This window comes from Zalophus californianus, chromosome 5 (assembly GCF_009762305.2).
Source record: "Zalophus californianus isolate mZalCal1 chromosome 5, mZalCal1.pri.v2, whole genome shotgun sequence".
In the NCBI taxonomy this organism is placed as follows: Eukaryota; Metazoa; Chordata; class Mammalia; order Carnivora; family Otariidae; genus Zalophus; species Zalophus californianus.
The window spans coordinates 26,103,219-26,115,536 of NC_045599.1; the positions used below are offsets into that span (position 1 = coordinate 26,103,219).

The following is a 12,318-nucleotide window of genomic DNA, read 5'->3' on the forward strand; positions in this document are numbered from 1 at the left end:
ATGAACCTCATTTGAATCCATTTTGCCACTCATTTCAGAAAAAAATACAAATCTTGATGTTTGTGTTATTTCCATGTATATGTTAAAAGGAAGGATATTGAATAAGCTTTGGTTCATATTTTGTACTTCAGAGTGATGACTTCTTGTATTTATTCATTAAAGCTCTTTATTTTGGTTCTCTGCACAGGTTTTTCAAGGGACTGATGAGCAACTAAATGATTTATATCACAATCACCAGAGAACAGTAAGAGAGAAAGAAAGGAGACTGGTAGACTGTCAGCGTGAACTGGAAAAGTCAAATAAAGAATCAAGGCTTCTCAATCAGGAAAAATCAGAATTGCTTGTTGAGCAGGGTAGGACAAAATGTTAACTTGGTCTTTTTTCCTATTGTAATATTATGCATTTTCTGCATGAATGATGAATCTCCAGGAAATTATGCAAAGTGAAAAACCAATCTGAAAAGATAATATACAGTGTGCTTCCATTTATATAATATCTCTGAAATGTCAAAATTTTAGAAGCAGAGGACAGATTAGTGGTTGCCAGGGTTACTGAGTAGGAGGAGGAACAGGAGGAAGGTTAGTATGGTTATGGTTGTAAAAGCAACAAGAGCAAAAAAAAACTTAAATATGGTTATGGTTATAAAAGCTTATTGTGGTATTTGAACTGTTCATTATGTTCACTCTCATGGTGGAGGTATGAACTAACACAGTTGATTATATTATATAGAACTCAATATGCACAAATAGATAAAAGTAACACTGGGGAGCTCTGAATAAAACTGATGGATTGTATCAGTGTCAGTGTCCTGACTGAAATTATACTGTAGTATTGCAAAATATTGCTAAAGGAAGCACTGTTTTTTTACTCACAACAATTCTGACACCAGATGTGTGCGTTTTTCCACACCAAGCAATTCTCCAGTGCTTGGAAGAGAGAATTCAGTTCTGACACTAATTGTCTGGGGTCAGTGCTTTCCCTGTGGAGTCCCAGAAGACTGCCTATCCAGTTCGGATTCCAGTTGCAAGTCCTAAGTTGTCTGTCACACTTCTGATCTCTGATCAATGGGCTCTAAATCAGGAGTCCCCACAAACCCTTTCTGAGGTTCAATAATTTGCTATAATGATTCATAGAACTTAGGGAACCTTTTTACCAGTTTGTTATAAAGGATACCACTCAGGAACAGTCAAATGGAAGAGATGCGTAGTGCAAGGTATGGGGAAGGGGTCTTCAGCTTCCAAGCCTTCCATCTACATCACTCACACATGAACCAGCACCTTGATGTGTTCACCAACCTGAAAGCTCTCTGAATGCTGTTGTTCTTCATTCTTATGGAAGTTCCATTATATAGGCATGGTTGAATAAATCATTAGCCATTGGTGATTGAACCCAATCTTCAGCTGCTCTGTAGAGTTGAGGAGGTGGGTACTGAAAGTTCCTACTCTCTAATCACATAGTTTGTTCCTTTGACTACCAGCTCCCATCCTCTTAAGAGTCACCTCATTAGAATAAACTCAAGTATGGCTGAAAAGGACTTAGAATGAGTAAGCAAGGTGCTCTTTTCACCTACATCACTCAGAAATTCTGAGAGTTTTGGGTGCTTTGTGCCAGGAACCAAGGACAAAGACCAAATACATATTTCTTATTATGTCACAAAATCACAGTTAACCAATGGGGGAAACTGGCAAAGGTTATAAGAGATTCTGCTGTAGGGCGCCTGGGTGGCTCAGTTGGTTAAGCGACTGCCTTCGGCTCAGGTCATGATCCTGGAGTCCTGGGATCAAGTCCCACATCAGGCTCCCGGCTCAGCGGGGAGCCTGCTTCTCCCTCTGACCCTTTCCCCTCTCATGCTGTTTCTCTCTCTCTCTCTCTCTCTCTCTCTCTCTCTCTCTCTCAAATAAATAAATAAATAAATAAATAAAATCTTTAAAAAAAAAGATTCTGCTATAGGTGTTTTTTTTAATAGCTGCTTATGAATGTACAGTTTTTTTAATTTTAAAAAAATCACTTGAAAATTGAATTATTATGGTGTGTTTTTTAAAGGTCGTCTGCAGCTACAAGCGGATCGCCATCAAGAACATATCCGAGCTAGAGATTCATTAATTCAGTCTTTGGCAACACAGCTAGAATTGGATGGCTTTGAGCGTGGACCATTCAATGAAAGACATATTAAAAATTTTCACAAACTTGTGAGAGAGAGGCAAGACAGGGAAGCAGAAATTGCCAGCCAACTGATGGTAAGTATTGCTATATTCTTTTGTTTGTATCAGATTCTCTGGTTATATTGTTTTAATTGTGGGGTGGACCTCATATTGTCAAAATTTTGGGTTAGTGTTAGGATAGAATCTTTATGAGATAGAAAAAAAAAACCTCATGGAAGCAATTTTTCTGAAGTTCTTAAGGATAAAAATACGAAGAAAATACAGGCTACATTTTAAATTTGATTTTAAGTTACATTTCTTTTTTCTTTTTTCCCAGTTTTACTGAGAAATAATTTAACAGGTACCACTCTATGTTTAAGGCATATGGTACAAGTATTGTGAAATGATTACCACAATAGGTTCAGCTAATACCCATTTCCTCATACACACACACACACACACACACACACACACACACACACACACACACACACACACACTAAAAGAAAATATATTTACCTTGTGATGAGAACTCTTAGGATGTACTTCCTTAACAACTTTGCTATGTCATATGGCCGTGTTAGCGGTAGTCATCATAGTGCACATTATATCTGCAGTACTTAGAACTGGAAATCTGAACCTTTTGACCACCTTCCTTCAATTCTCCTTCCTCCCACCTTCTGCCTCTGGTGACCACAAGTCTGATCTCTTTTTCTTTGAGTTTGTTTGTTCTTTGGGTTTGTTTTGTTTTCAGATTCCACATATAAGTGAGATCATACAGTATTTGTCTTCCAAAATTTCTTTTTAAAGGTAATCATAAAAAGTTTGCTTATAGTTAATAACGATTATCTCTGGGTGATGGTCATTGCATTTTTTTGCACTTTCCTATATTTTCCTTAGTGTGCGTGTGTTAATTTTGCATTCAGGAAACTATTAGTAAATTGTTTGGTGAAAAAAATTGTTAATGCTCATTCTTCTCATGTAGAATGACTTTACAGAAAAAGAGACTCTGAAACAAAAACAGATAGATGAGATAAGGGATAAGAAAACTGGACTGGGAAGAATAATTGAGCTAAAATCAGAAATCCTAACTAAGAAGCAGAATGAGCTGAGAAATGTGAAGTATGAATTACAGCAGTTGGAAGGATCTTCGGACAGGATTCTTGAACTGGACCAGGAGCTCTCAAAAGCTGTAAGATATTATTTGAGTAATCTAATAATTTTAAGGTGTAAGACGTTTAGAATCTTATATTCTGAAGTATATTATCGGTTGCTAATCTTAAGATTATGGCATTTCAATAAAAACATCAACCTTGTCTATGAATCTCATATAAAATGAAAACGTGAATTTTATAATCATACCAACTCTTTGATTCTGGAACTGGTGGATTGAAAATTAGAATCATGTAGGAAACTTTTAAAAAAGACTTAGACTTGGGTGCCTGGGTGGCTCAGATGGTTAAGCGTCTGCCTTCGGCCCAGGTCATGATCCCAGGGTGCTGGGATCGAGCCCTGCATCAGGCGCGGGAAGCCTGCTTCTCCCTCTCCCACTCTCCCTGCTTGTGTTCCCTCTCTCGCTGTGTCTCTCTCTGTCAAATAAATAAAATCTTAAAAAAAAAAATTAAAAAAGACTTAGACTTGGACGCCTGGGTGGCTCAGATGGTTAAACATCTGGCTTTGGCTCAGGTCATGATCCCGGGGGCCTGGGATCGAGACCCGCATTGGGCTCCCTGCTCCTTGAGAGCCTGCTTCTCCCCCTGCCCCTCTCTCTCTCTCTCTTTCTCTCATGAATAAATAAATAAAATCTTTAAAAAAAAAAAAAAAAGACTTAGACGTGGGGCACTTGGGTGGCTCAGTTGGTTAAGCGTCTGCCTTCAGCTCAGGTCATGTTCCCGGAGTCCTGGGATCGAGCCCTGCATCGGGCTCCCTGCTCAGTGGGGAGTCTGCCTCTCCCTCTGCCCTCAGTGGGGAATAGAAATGTGTGTTCCAGACAAAACCAGGTGATTGTTATGAGTAGCTTGGTTAAGAACCACTTACCTAACTTAAAAAAAACAAGTATTTTCACTCTAGGTTCCACACATTGTAGATTTTATATGATTCTTGCCATGTTACCACTTTGTTTGGTAGAAATTTTCTTAGACCATCTGTTTTCATGAATTTCCAAATTCTCTTCCTCGTTTCTAATCTGTCCCCTTCCTTCACATCTCTGCCACCAAGTAAGCATCCTAAAGTTTGGCAGATCTCCCTCTCAGAACCCATCTTGATAATTTAAGTAAACATTTCTCTTTGCTCTGTAACTCAGCATCTAGCATACATTTTTGTTAGTTTAATAGTTTGTCACAATTTTGCCTTGTGATGGGAAGGCACTGGTCAGAGACCACATCGCACTATTTTATGGGTTCTACATGCCAGGCAATGTAGTGAATTTCCATGGGTACTTGATAAATACTTAAATACCAACTAAAGAGTTACTAAACTGTATACTTAGATGTATTTTTCTCAGTTTTACACTACATTCTCAGTTTTTCCTCCTGTTTCACCTTCCCAGATTTGTTTACTAATTCTCTACCATTATAACCTAGTAAGATAACTATATAAGATTTTCCTTAAAAATCTTATTTCTTAAATGCTTTTTCTCTTCTTGGATAAAAGCAAACAGTAATATCTTGATTCTTCTGAGAAATAGTTGATTTCTAATACGTTTTGTCATTATTTTAACACAAAATATATAAACTTGTATGTTTGAATTATTAATAAGGAACGTGAGCTAAGCAAAGCTGAGAAAAACAGCAATGTAGAAGCTCTAAAAACAGAAGTAATAAGTCTTCAAAATGAGAAAGCAGACCTAGACAGGACCCTGCGTAAGTTGGACCAGGAAATGGAGCAGTTAAACCATCATACAACAACACGCACCCAGATGGAAATGCTGACCAAAGACAAAGTATGACCTTACTTTTTGTTTTAATTATACTTTCTGGTATTTAAAATAATTTACATTTGTAATAGATGCACTACAAAATATTTAGGTGGTGTTGGCATTATGTTTTAGGAGTTAAGTGAGCTTAATACTCTATAGACTTTGGAGCTTAAAAACTGTTTTCTAATTACAAAAAATAATACAGAAGTATATATACACATGCCCATTACTATTAATATTTATCGTATATCATACAGAAGTTTTAATTTTTATTATTGTCGGACTTGTTACTTTTTTCCCTTATGGCACAGAAAAGCAATTCCCACTGTGAGACTTTTGAAATTTTGCATTTCCTTCATTCATTTTCATTGTTTTATTTTTTTTAAGCCTAGAATTTTAGTCTAGAATTTATTTTTGTTAATAGCTGGCTTAGTCGGTAGAGCATGTAATTCTTGATCTCAGAGTTGTGAATTCAAATTTATTTTTGTTCTTGATACAATATGGAGATCTTGGACTTTATTTAAAAAAATTTTTTTTCTCTATAGGCTGACAAAGATGAACAAATCAGAAAAATAAAATCTCGACACAGTGATGAATTAACTTCATTGTTAGGATATTTTCCCAACAAAAAACAGCTTGAAGACTGGCTTCATAGTAAATCAAAAGAAATTAATCAGACCAGGGACAGACTTGCCAAATTGAAGTAAGTAGTTGTAACATTCGGAGATGTAATACAGATCTCTTATTTCATGCTTTTATTTTTCATTGCTTGAATTATTTTATTATTTTTTGTTATAAAGTCGTATGTCTTATGTTAATTGACTTTGGTTCTGCTGTATTTTATCAGTCAAGTAAAATGATGACATTAAGGGCGCTTGGGTGGCTCAGATGGTTAAGCGTCTGCCTTCGGCTCAGGTCATGATCCTAGGGTCCTGAGATCGAGTCCCGCATCGGGCTCCCTGCTCCTTGGGAGCCTGCTTCTCCCTCTGCTTCTCTCTCTCTCTCTCTCTCTCTCTCTGTCTGTCATGAATAAATAAAATCTTTTAAAAAAAAATGATGACATTAATTTGGGCCTTTTGTTCCTTGAAAGTTTGCAGAACTTAGAGGATTAAAATTTTCCTTTATAAAAATTGAGGCCTGACACTATAAAACTCATAGAAGAAAATTTAGGGGGAAGGCTTCATTATATTGAAATTGATAAATATTTTCTTGGACCTGACACTAAAAGCACAGGCAGCAAAAGCAAAAAGCAAAAAATAGATAAATGGGACTACATCAAACTTAAGAACTTCTACAAAGCAAGGAAACAATTAACCAGGAAAAGGCAGCTGATGGAATGAATGGGAGAAAATATTCAAACCACTTATCTAATAAGTGATTATTATCTAGAATACGTAAACAACTCCTAAAATTAACACAAAAATAATTGGATTTAAAAATGGGCAAAGAACTTGAATAGACATTTCTCCAGAGACCGTATACAAATGGCCAGTGAGCAAATGAAAAAGTGCCTAATTCATCAGGGAAATGCAGATGAAAACCACAGTGATACATCACTTCGCACCAGTTTAGGATGGCTACTACCAAAAACAAACAAACAAAAAATAACAAATATTGGTGAGGGTGTTGAGAAATTGGAACCTTTGTACATTGTTAGTAGGAATATGAAATGGTACAGCTGATAGAGAAAATAGAGGATCTTCAAAAAAATTAAAAATAGAATTACCAGATGATCCAGCAGTTCCATTTCTGAGTATATATTCAAAAGCATTGAAAACATCTTTAAGAGATTTTTGCAAATCCATGTTCATTATAGCATTATTCTTAGTAGCCAGATGAATGGATAAAGATTCAGTGTGTGTTTGTGTATGATGATATTACTCAGCTTTAAAAAAGAAGGAAATCCTCGGGGCGTCTGGCTCGCTCAGTCGAGCATGTGACTTGCTCTCCAGGTTGTGAGTTCAAGCCCCATGTTGAGTGTAAAGCTCACCCAAGGGTCGGGGTGGGGAGGAAATCCTGTCCTGCTACAACTTGGATGAACCTTGAGGATATTACTGCTAAGTAAAATAAGCTTGTTACAAAAGGACAAATACTGTGTGATTCCACTTATATGAGGTATCCAAAGTAGTCAAACTCTTGAAAACAGAAAGTAGAAAGATGGTTGCCAGGAAGTGGGGGGCGGGGGGGGGGAGGGGAATGATTATTCAATGGTTACAGAGTTTCAGTTTTACAAGATGTAAAAGCTTTAGAGATATGTAGCACAGCCATGTGTATGTATATAGTTAACACTACTGCACTATACACTTAAAAAAATGGTTAAGACGGTAAATTTTATATAATGTTTGTTTTTTGCCACAATAAAGACGTGGTCACTTTTTTTAATGTCACTTTGAGTGGTGGTTAGATAAGAGTCAAAAATTCTGTACAGATATTTGAGGAAGGTAGTGGATCTGGCTTTGGCCATGTTTAATTTGTTTCTTAGGGAAATGTGTCTTAGGGAATAGGTTATTGGAGTTTGAAGTTCAAGAGATTGGAAATTGTTGCTTTGTAAGTAATAATTAGAGTCATTCGTATAGGCCGTATCACCTTAAAGGGGTTATGTGAAGAGAAGAGGAACGGTTATAGTCAGATGCTTGGGAAACAGCAGCGTCGCCTGTTGGTAAGCGACGCAAGAGGAGCAAGTGAGGGAAACTAGAATTGAGGGAGCTAGGGTGAGAGCCAGACCGGAGTAGTTCTTGAAACCTTGAGCAAGGAGACCTTCAGGGAGGGGGTCAGCAGTGTTAGGTGCTAAGACAGTGATGTGGATGCGCATGGCTCAGTGGCGACGATGGTCAACGCATCATCTGTATTCTTTCTTTTTGCCTTACTTTTACTGTGACTCAAAATGGGAAGTATCAAGATGCAGCACACATGCACTCATACACATTCGTCTGAAACAGGTTTCTCAAAATAGCATGTGTCCTGATTATGCTCAGTCTGCTCCAGTGTATTTTATTCTTTTTAATTTTTTTAAGATTACGAATACGATCTATTATATTGATTACATGACTCGCCCAGTGCATCATAACCTGCAAACCCTGATCTCTGTTGGTGTGAAGGTTGGCTAGGATGATATTTAAGAGTTGGAGTGGAGATGAATTGCATTAGTGAGCAAAGTCCTTGATGAATGAGAGGGAATGGATGATGACGTAAGCAGATGACAGCAACAAGGAAGGGATAAAGGAGAAGTTCTTACAGGAGTGGAGGGAAGTGATACTGTGACAGGGTCCCAAGGGAATCAGGTGACTGTTCTCCTTTTCTCTTCTCTCTCTCTCCAGTATGTCCCACAAGCATATTTCCGCTGAGGTTCCTAACCTACGATCTAAGACCATGAACCCCCAGGAATCACACAGGCCCATGACCAGGTTTAGAAAGTGATCAGTGTCCAGGATGGGGTTCAAGCAGAAGTGGACTGTTACCTTGACTTCTAAAAAAAGTACTTAGTCACAGCAAACCTTTGTAATATTTATTGGCAGAATTTGTTTTGTATCTACCTACTCAAACTTTTCAAACTCATCTGTTCATGTGGTAAAATTGTAATCCTTGTTCTTATTTTAGCAAAGAACTAGCTTCAGCTGAGCAAAATAAAAATCATATAAATAATGAACTAAAAAGGAAAGAAGAGCAGTTGTCCACTTATGAAGACAAGCTGTTTGATGTTTGTGGTAGCCAGGATTTTGAAAGTGATTTAGACAGGCTTAAAGAAGAAATTGAAAAATCCTCAAAACAGCGAGGTAAGTTACCTTCTAGGTGCTTTGACACTTGAATTTTCACTCATCAGTAGCTATTAAGGATGGGAGATTTAAAAATTTGGTTCTGGAGCCAAAGGGCTTAAGTTTCAATCCCGGTTTTACAGCTTAATGATTTTGTGACTGGGCAAATTATCAAATCATTCCTTTACTTCAGATTCATCTCAGGACATAATTACCTACCACTTAGGGTGTTAAGAGTAAATGAGATTATAGGTATAAAGCTCTTAGAACAATTTCTGGTACACAATATGCTCCCAAAATTTTGTTACACTTTTTGTGTGTTACCAGAAAGTAATTTATACAAATGTGAATGTATTGTGCCCTTTCAAAGAATATGTAAATATGAGAGGATTTTTATTTCTTTCATAATATGTTTATAAATGAAGAATGATCCTATATATATGGAAAATGATAGAACCATAATGACAAAACTATTTTATATTTTTCTCACTGGTAATACATTTATTTTCTTAAAATAGCCATGCTGGCTGGAGCCACAGCAGTTTACTCCCAATTCATTACTCAGCTAACAGATGAAAACCAGTCATGTTGCCCTGTCTGTCAGAGGGTTTTTCAGACAGAAGCTGAATTACAGGAAGTCATCAGTGATTTGCAGTCTAAGCTGCGGCTTGCTCCAGATAAACTGAAGTCAACAGAATCTGAACTAAAGAAAAAAGAAAAGCGGCGTGATGAAATGCTGGGACTTGTCCCCGTGAGGTGAGAGTAGGGATTTATTTACTGGTACTGTACATGAACAGCGGCACTGTAAAAGGTGCCCCTCCAGTCCCTGGCATGTAGTAGATGTTCAGTAATGGGTTGAATGAATAAAAGTTCAAGTCAAGATTCTGAGCCAGTGTGCCCCATCTCGTGTTCTTTATAAGACAAAGCAATTATTGGGGTCCCTGGGTGGCTCAGTCAGTTAGGTGTCTGCCTTCAGCTCAGGTCGTGGTCCCAGGGTCTTGGGATTGAGCCCCACATCGGGCTCCCTGCTCAGCGGGGAGTCTGCTTCTCCCTCTCCTTCTGCCCCTTTCCCCTGCTTGTGTTTGCTCTCTCTCTCTCAAGTAAATAAAAATCTTTAAAAAAAATTATTTAAAAATAAACAAACTTCTTAAACTAGTCACAGGGTAGTTATCTTTACTATTTTCTTTGTGTGCATGTGTGTGTGTGTGTGCACGCGTGTGTGTTAATATAATTCCTGAGACGGCTTGAGGGCAGAAATTTTGACAGATTGAGAACTGTTTGCTGTTCTGTCACTTTCTAAATTCAAAAGAATTAAAAGTACTAAAAACCTCCCCCAACAGGAAAATTTTAAACTCTATTTTTATGTCTTTTCTGCTTCAAAAAGAATGAATCATCATGATTTCTGTTATTTTTCTCTCACTTATTCAAGAAATTCAAATGATGGTCTGTTTATAAATAAAATCATCAGAAAGTATGGGATGATGCCTCGGGGTCTTCCACAACATAGATCATAAAGCTGGTCGCAGAGACCAGTATGACATAATCTTCAAGGAGCTGATGGTCTGAGTAAGGAGACAAGCTCTCAGAATTGAATATTTAGAAAGCTGGGCTTAATAAAGTTCTTACTTGGCTCAGACAAATACATTAGTTAAGAGGAGAGAAGCCAGTGGACTACGGAATGAGAGTAAGATTTTGAGAACATAATAGGAGGGAAATGTGAAGCATTGTTAACAATATAGAGAGAAATGAGAGCACTCTGTGTAAGGGAAGGGGAGTCTGAGCTGTGCTGCTATAGAAAGGTGATCTAAAGTCGGAGGAACCATTTAGGGAGATTGATTCCCGTAAGTTGAGAAGATAGGGCTGTGTTATGTTCAGGCCTAGTTATAACTCTCACTGATAGGGGATTTAATGGAAAACGTGTTTTAAGAAATTAATCTTATGTTAATATATTGAATGGATAAGACTGAGACAACTCTGGAAGCAGAAAAGCAGAAAACTGAAGAGGAATTTCAGGAAAAGTCTACAAAGATTGCTTTGTGATAGCCAGCCTCCAAGATGATCCCCAGTGATCCCTGCCTCCTGGTACTCATGCTCCTGTATAGTCTTCTCCCTTGTGCCAAGATTGGTCTATGAAACCGGTAAGTTAGGACAGAAGTGATAGCAAGATTAGGTTATGTAAGGCACTACGGCTGCCTGCTCTCCTTTTCTTTTGGATATGGGTGAAGCCAGCTGCCACGTGAGCCACCCTGTGAAGGGCCCCACTTGACAAGGAATTCAACCACATGAGTGAGTACCATTTGGAAACTGATAATGCAGTTGCAGTCAGACGTTTGCTGCAGTCATCTCTAGTCTCTACTAGGTTCAGTGTTCAAGGTGGCTCACTGACACGATTTGCGGTGACACTGTTGGCTGGGAGCTCACTTGGGGCTGTCAAACACAGTGACTTAGCATGGCCTGCATGTGTGTCTTGGAATTTTGATAGCATAGTGGTTGGATTTCCAAATGAAGGATCCTAAGAGCAAGAAGTCCAAAAGACAGGCAACAGAAGCTGCTAGTATCCGAAGGCATAGGCCCAGAAACTGGCATTGTTACTTCTGCTGTTGTCTGTTGGTCAGAGGAGTCATAGAGCTTGCTGAGATTCAATGAGAGGACACAGACTCCACCTCTCATTGGGAGGAGTGTCAAAGTAATTGTGGCTAACTTTAGTCCATATAGTACCCTGGGATCTGGAGTGGCACCTATATGCCATTCTGGTCACCACACACAAAGTAAGGTAACCTGAAGCTAGAAAAATAAGTGTGTAGTCAGACAGGTAAATCGGTGCGTTGGAAAAAAATACAGCAGGATAAGGAAGTAGAGAATTAACTGAGGGTTGGTGAGAGGGGAATTGCTATGAAGGTGGCATTTGAGTATAGGCCCCAAGTAAGGGAGCTAGCCATGCATTTGTCCAGGAGAAGAGTGTTTCAGGCAGTACAAAATCCCTGAGGCCAAAGGGAAAAGTGGTTGAAGGTGAGCTCAAAGAGCTAGTGAGGAGCCACATCTGGCTTATCCTCTCTGAGGAAAATATTTTCATTTATTTATTTTTAAGATTTTATTTATTTATTTGACAGAGAGACAGCGAGAGAGGGAACACAAGCAGGAGGAATGGGAGAGGGAGAAGCAGGCTTCCCGCGGAGCAGGGAGCCTGATGCTGGGCTCAAACCCAGGACCCTGGGATCACGACCTGAGCCAAAGGCAGATGCTTAACGACTGAGCCACCCAGGGGCCTGAGAATATTTTCATTTAAAGGCTAAAGTTCATCAACACTTAATATAAGACCACCATTGTGAATGAAATTTCAGATTAAAATATACCTGTTTATCATTTTGCTTAGTACTGAGTCAGGTTTATTATAACATTTCAATTAAATAAAAACTCGGTATTTTTCTCCATTTCTTTGAAAGATTTTTTCAACCAACCATATCTTTGTTGGTTTCTTTTACATAAAATCCCCTTGGAAAAGGAATGC

At 38.3% G+C, this 12,318-nt stretch overlaps 1 protein-coding gene across 3 annotated transcripts in view; it reads left to right on the plus strand.

Annotated features, from left to right (window-relative positions):
* The window catches only part of RAD50 (RAD50 double strand break repair protein), a 91,791-nt gene that overhangs the window by 37,167 nt on the left and 42,306 nt on the right, over window positions 1-12,318 (plus strand). For all 3 annotated transcript variants that reach the window (XM_027607197.1, XM_027607196.2, XM_027607198.2), the window contains 7 exons: window positions 188-353; window positions 2,044-2,237; window positions 3,127-3,333; window positions 4,900-5,082; window positions 5,604-5,761; window positions 8,656-8,831; window positions 9,329-9,566. In XM_027607197.1, coding sequence (XP_027462998.1) covers window positions 188-353; window positions 2,044-2,237; window positions 3,127-3,333; window positions 4,900-5,082; window positions 5,604-5,761; window positions 8,656-8,831; window positions 9,329-9,566 — 1,322 coding nt within the window. The remainder of the gene's footprint in view (window positions 1-187; window positions 354-2,043; window positions 2,238-3,126; window positions 3,334-4,899; window positions 5,083-5,603; window positions 5,762-8,655; window positions 8,832-9,328; window positions 9,567-12,318) is intronic.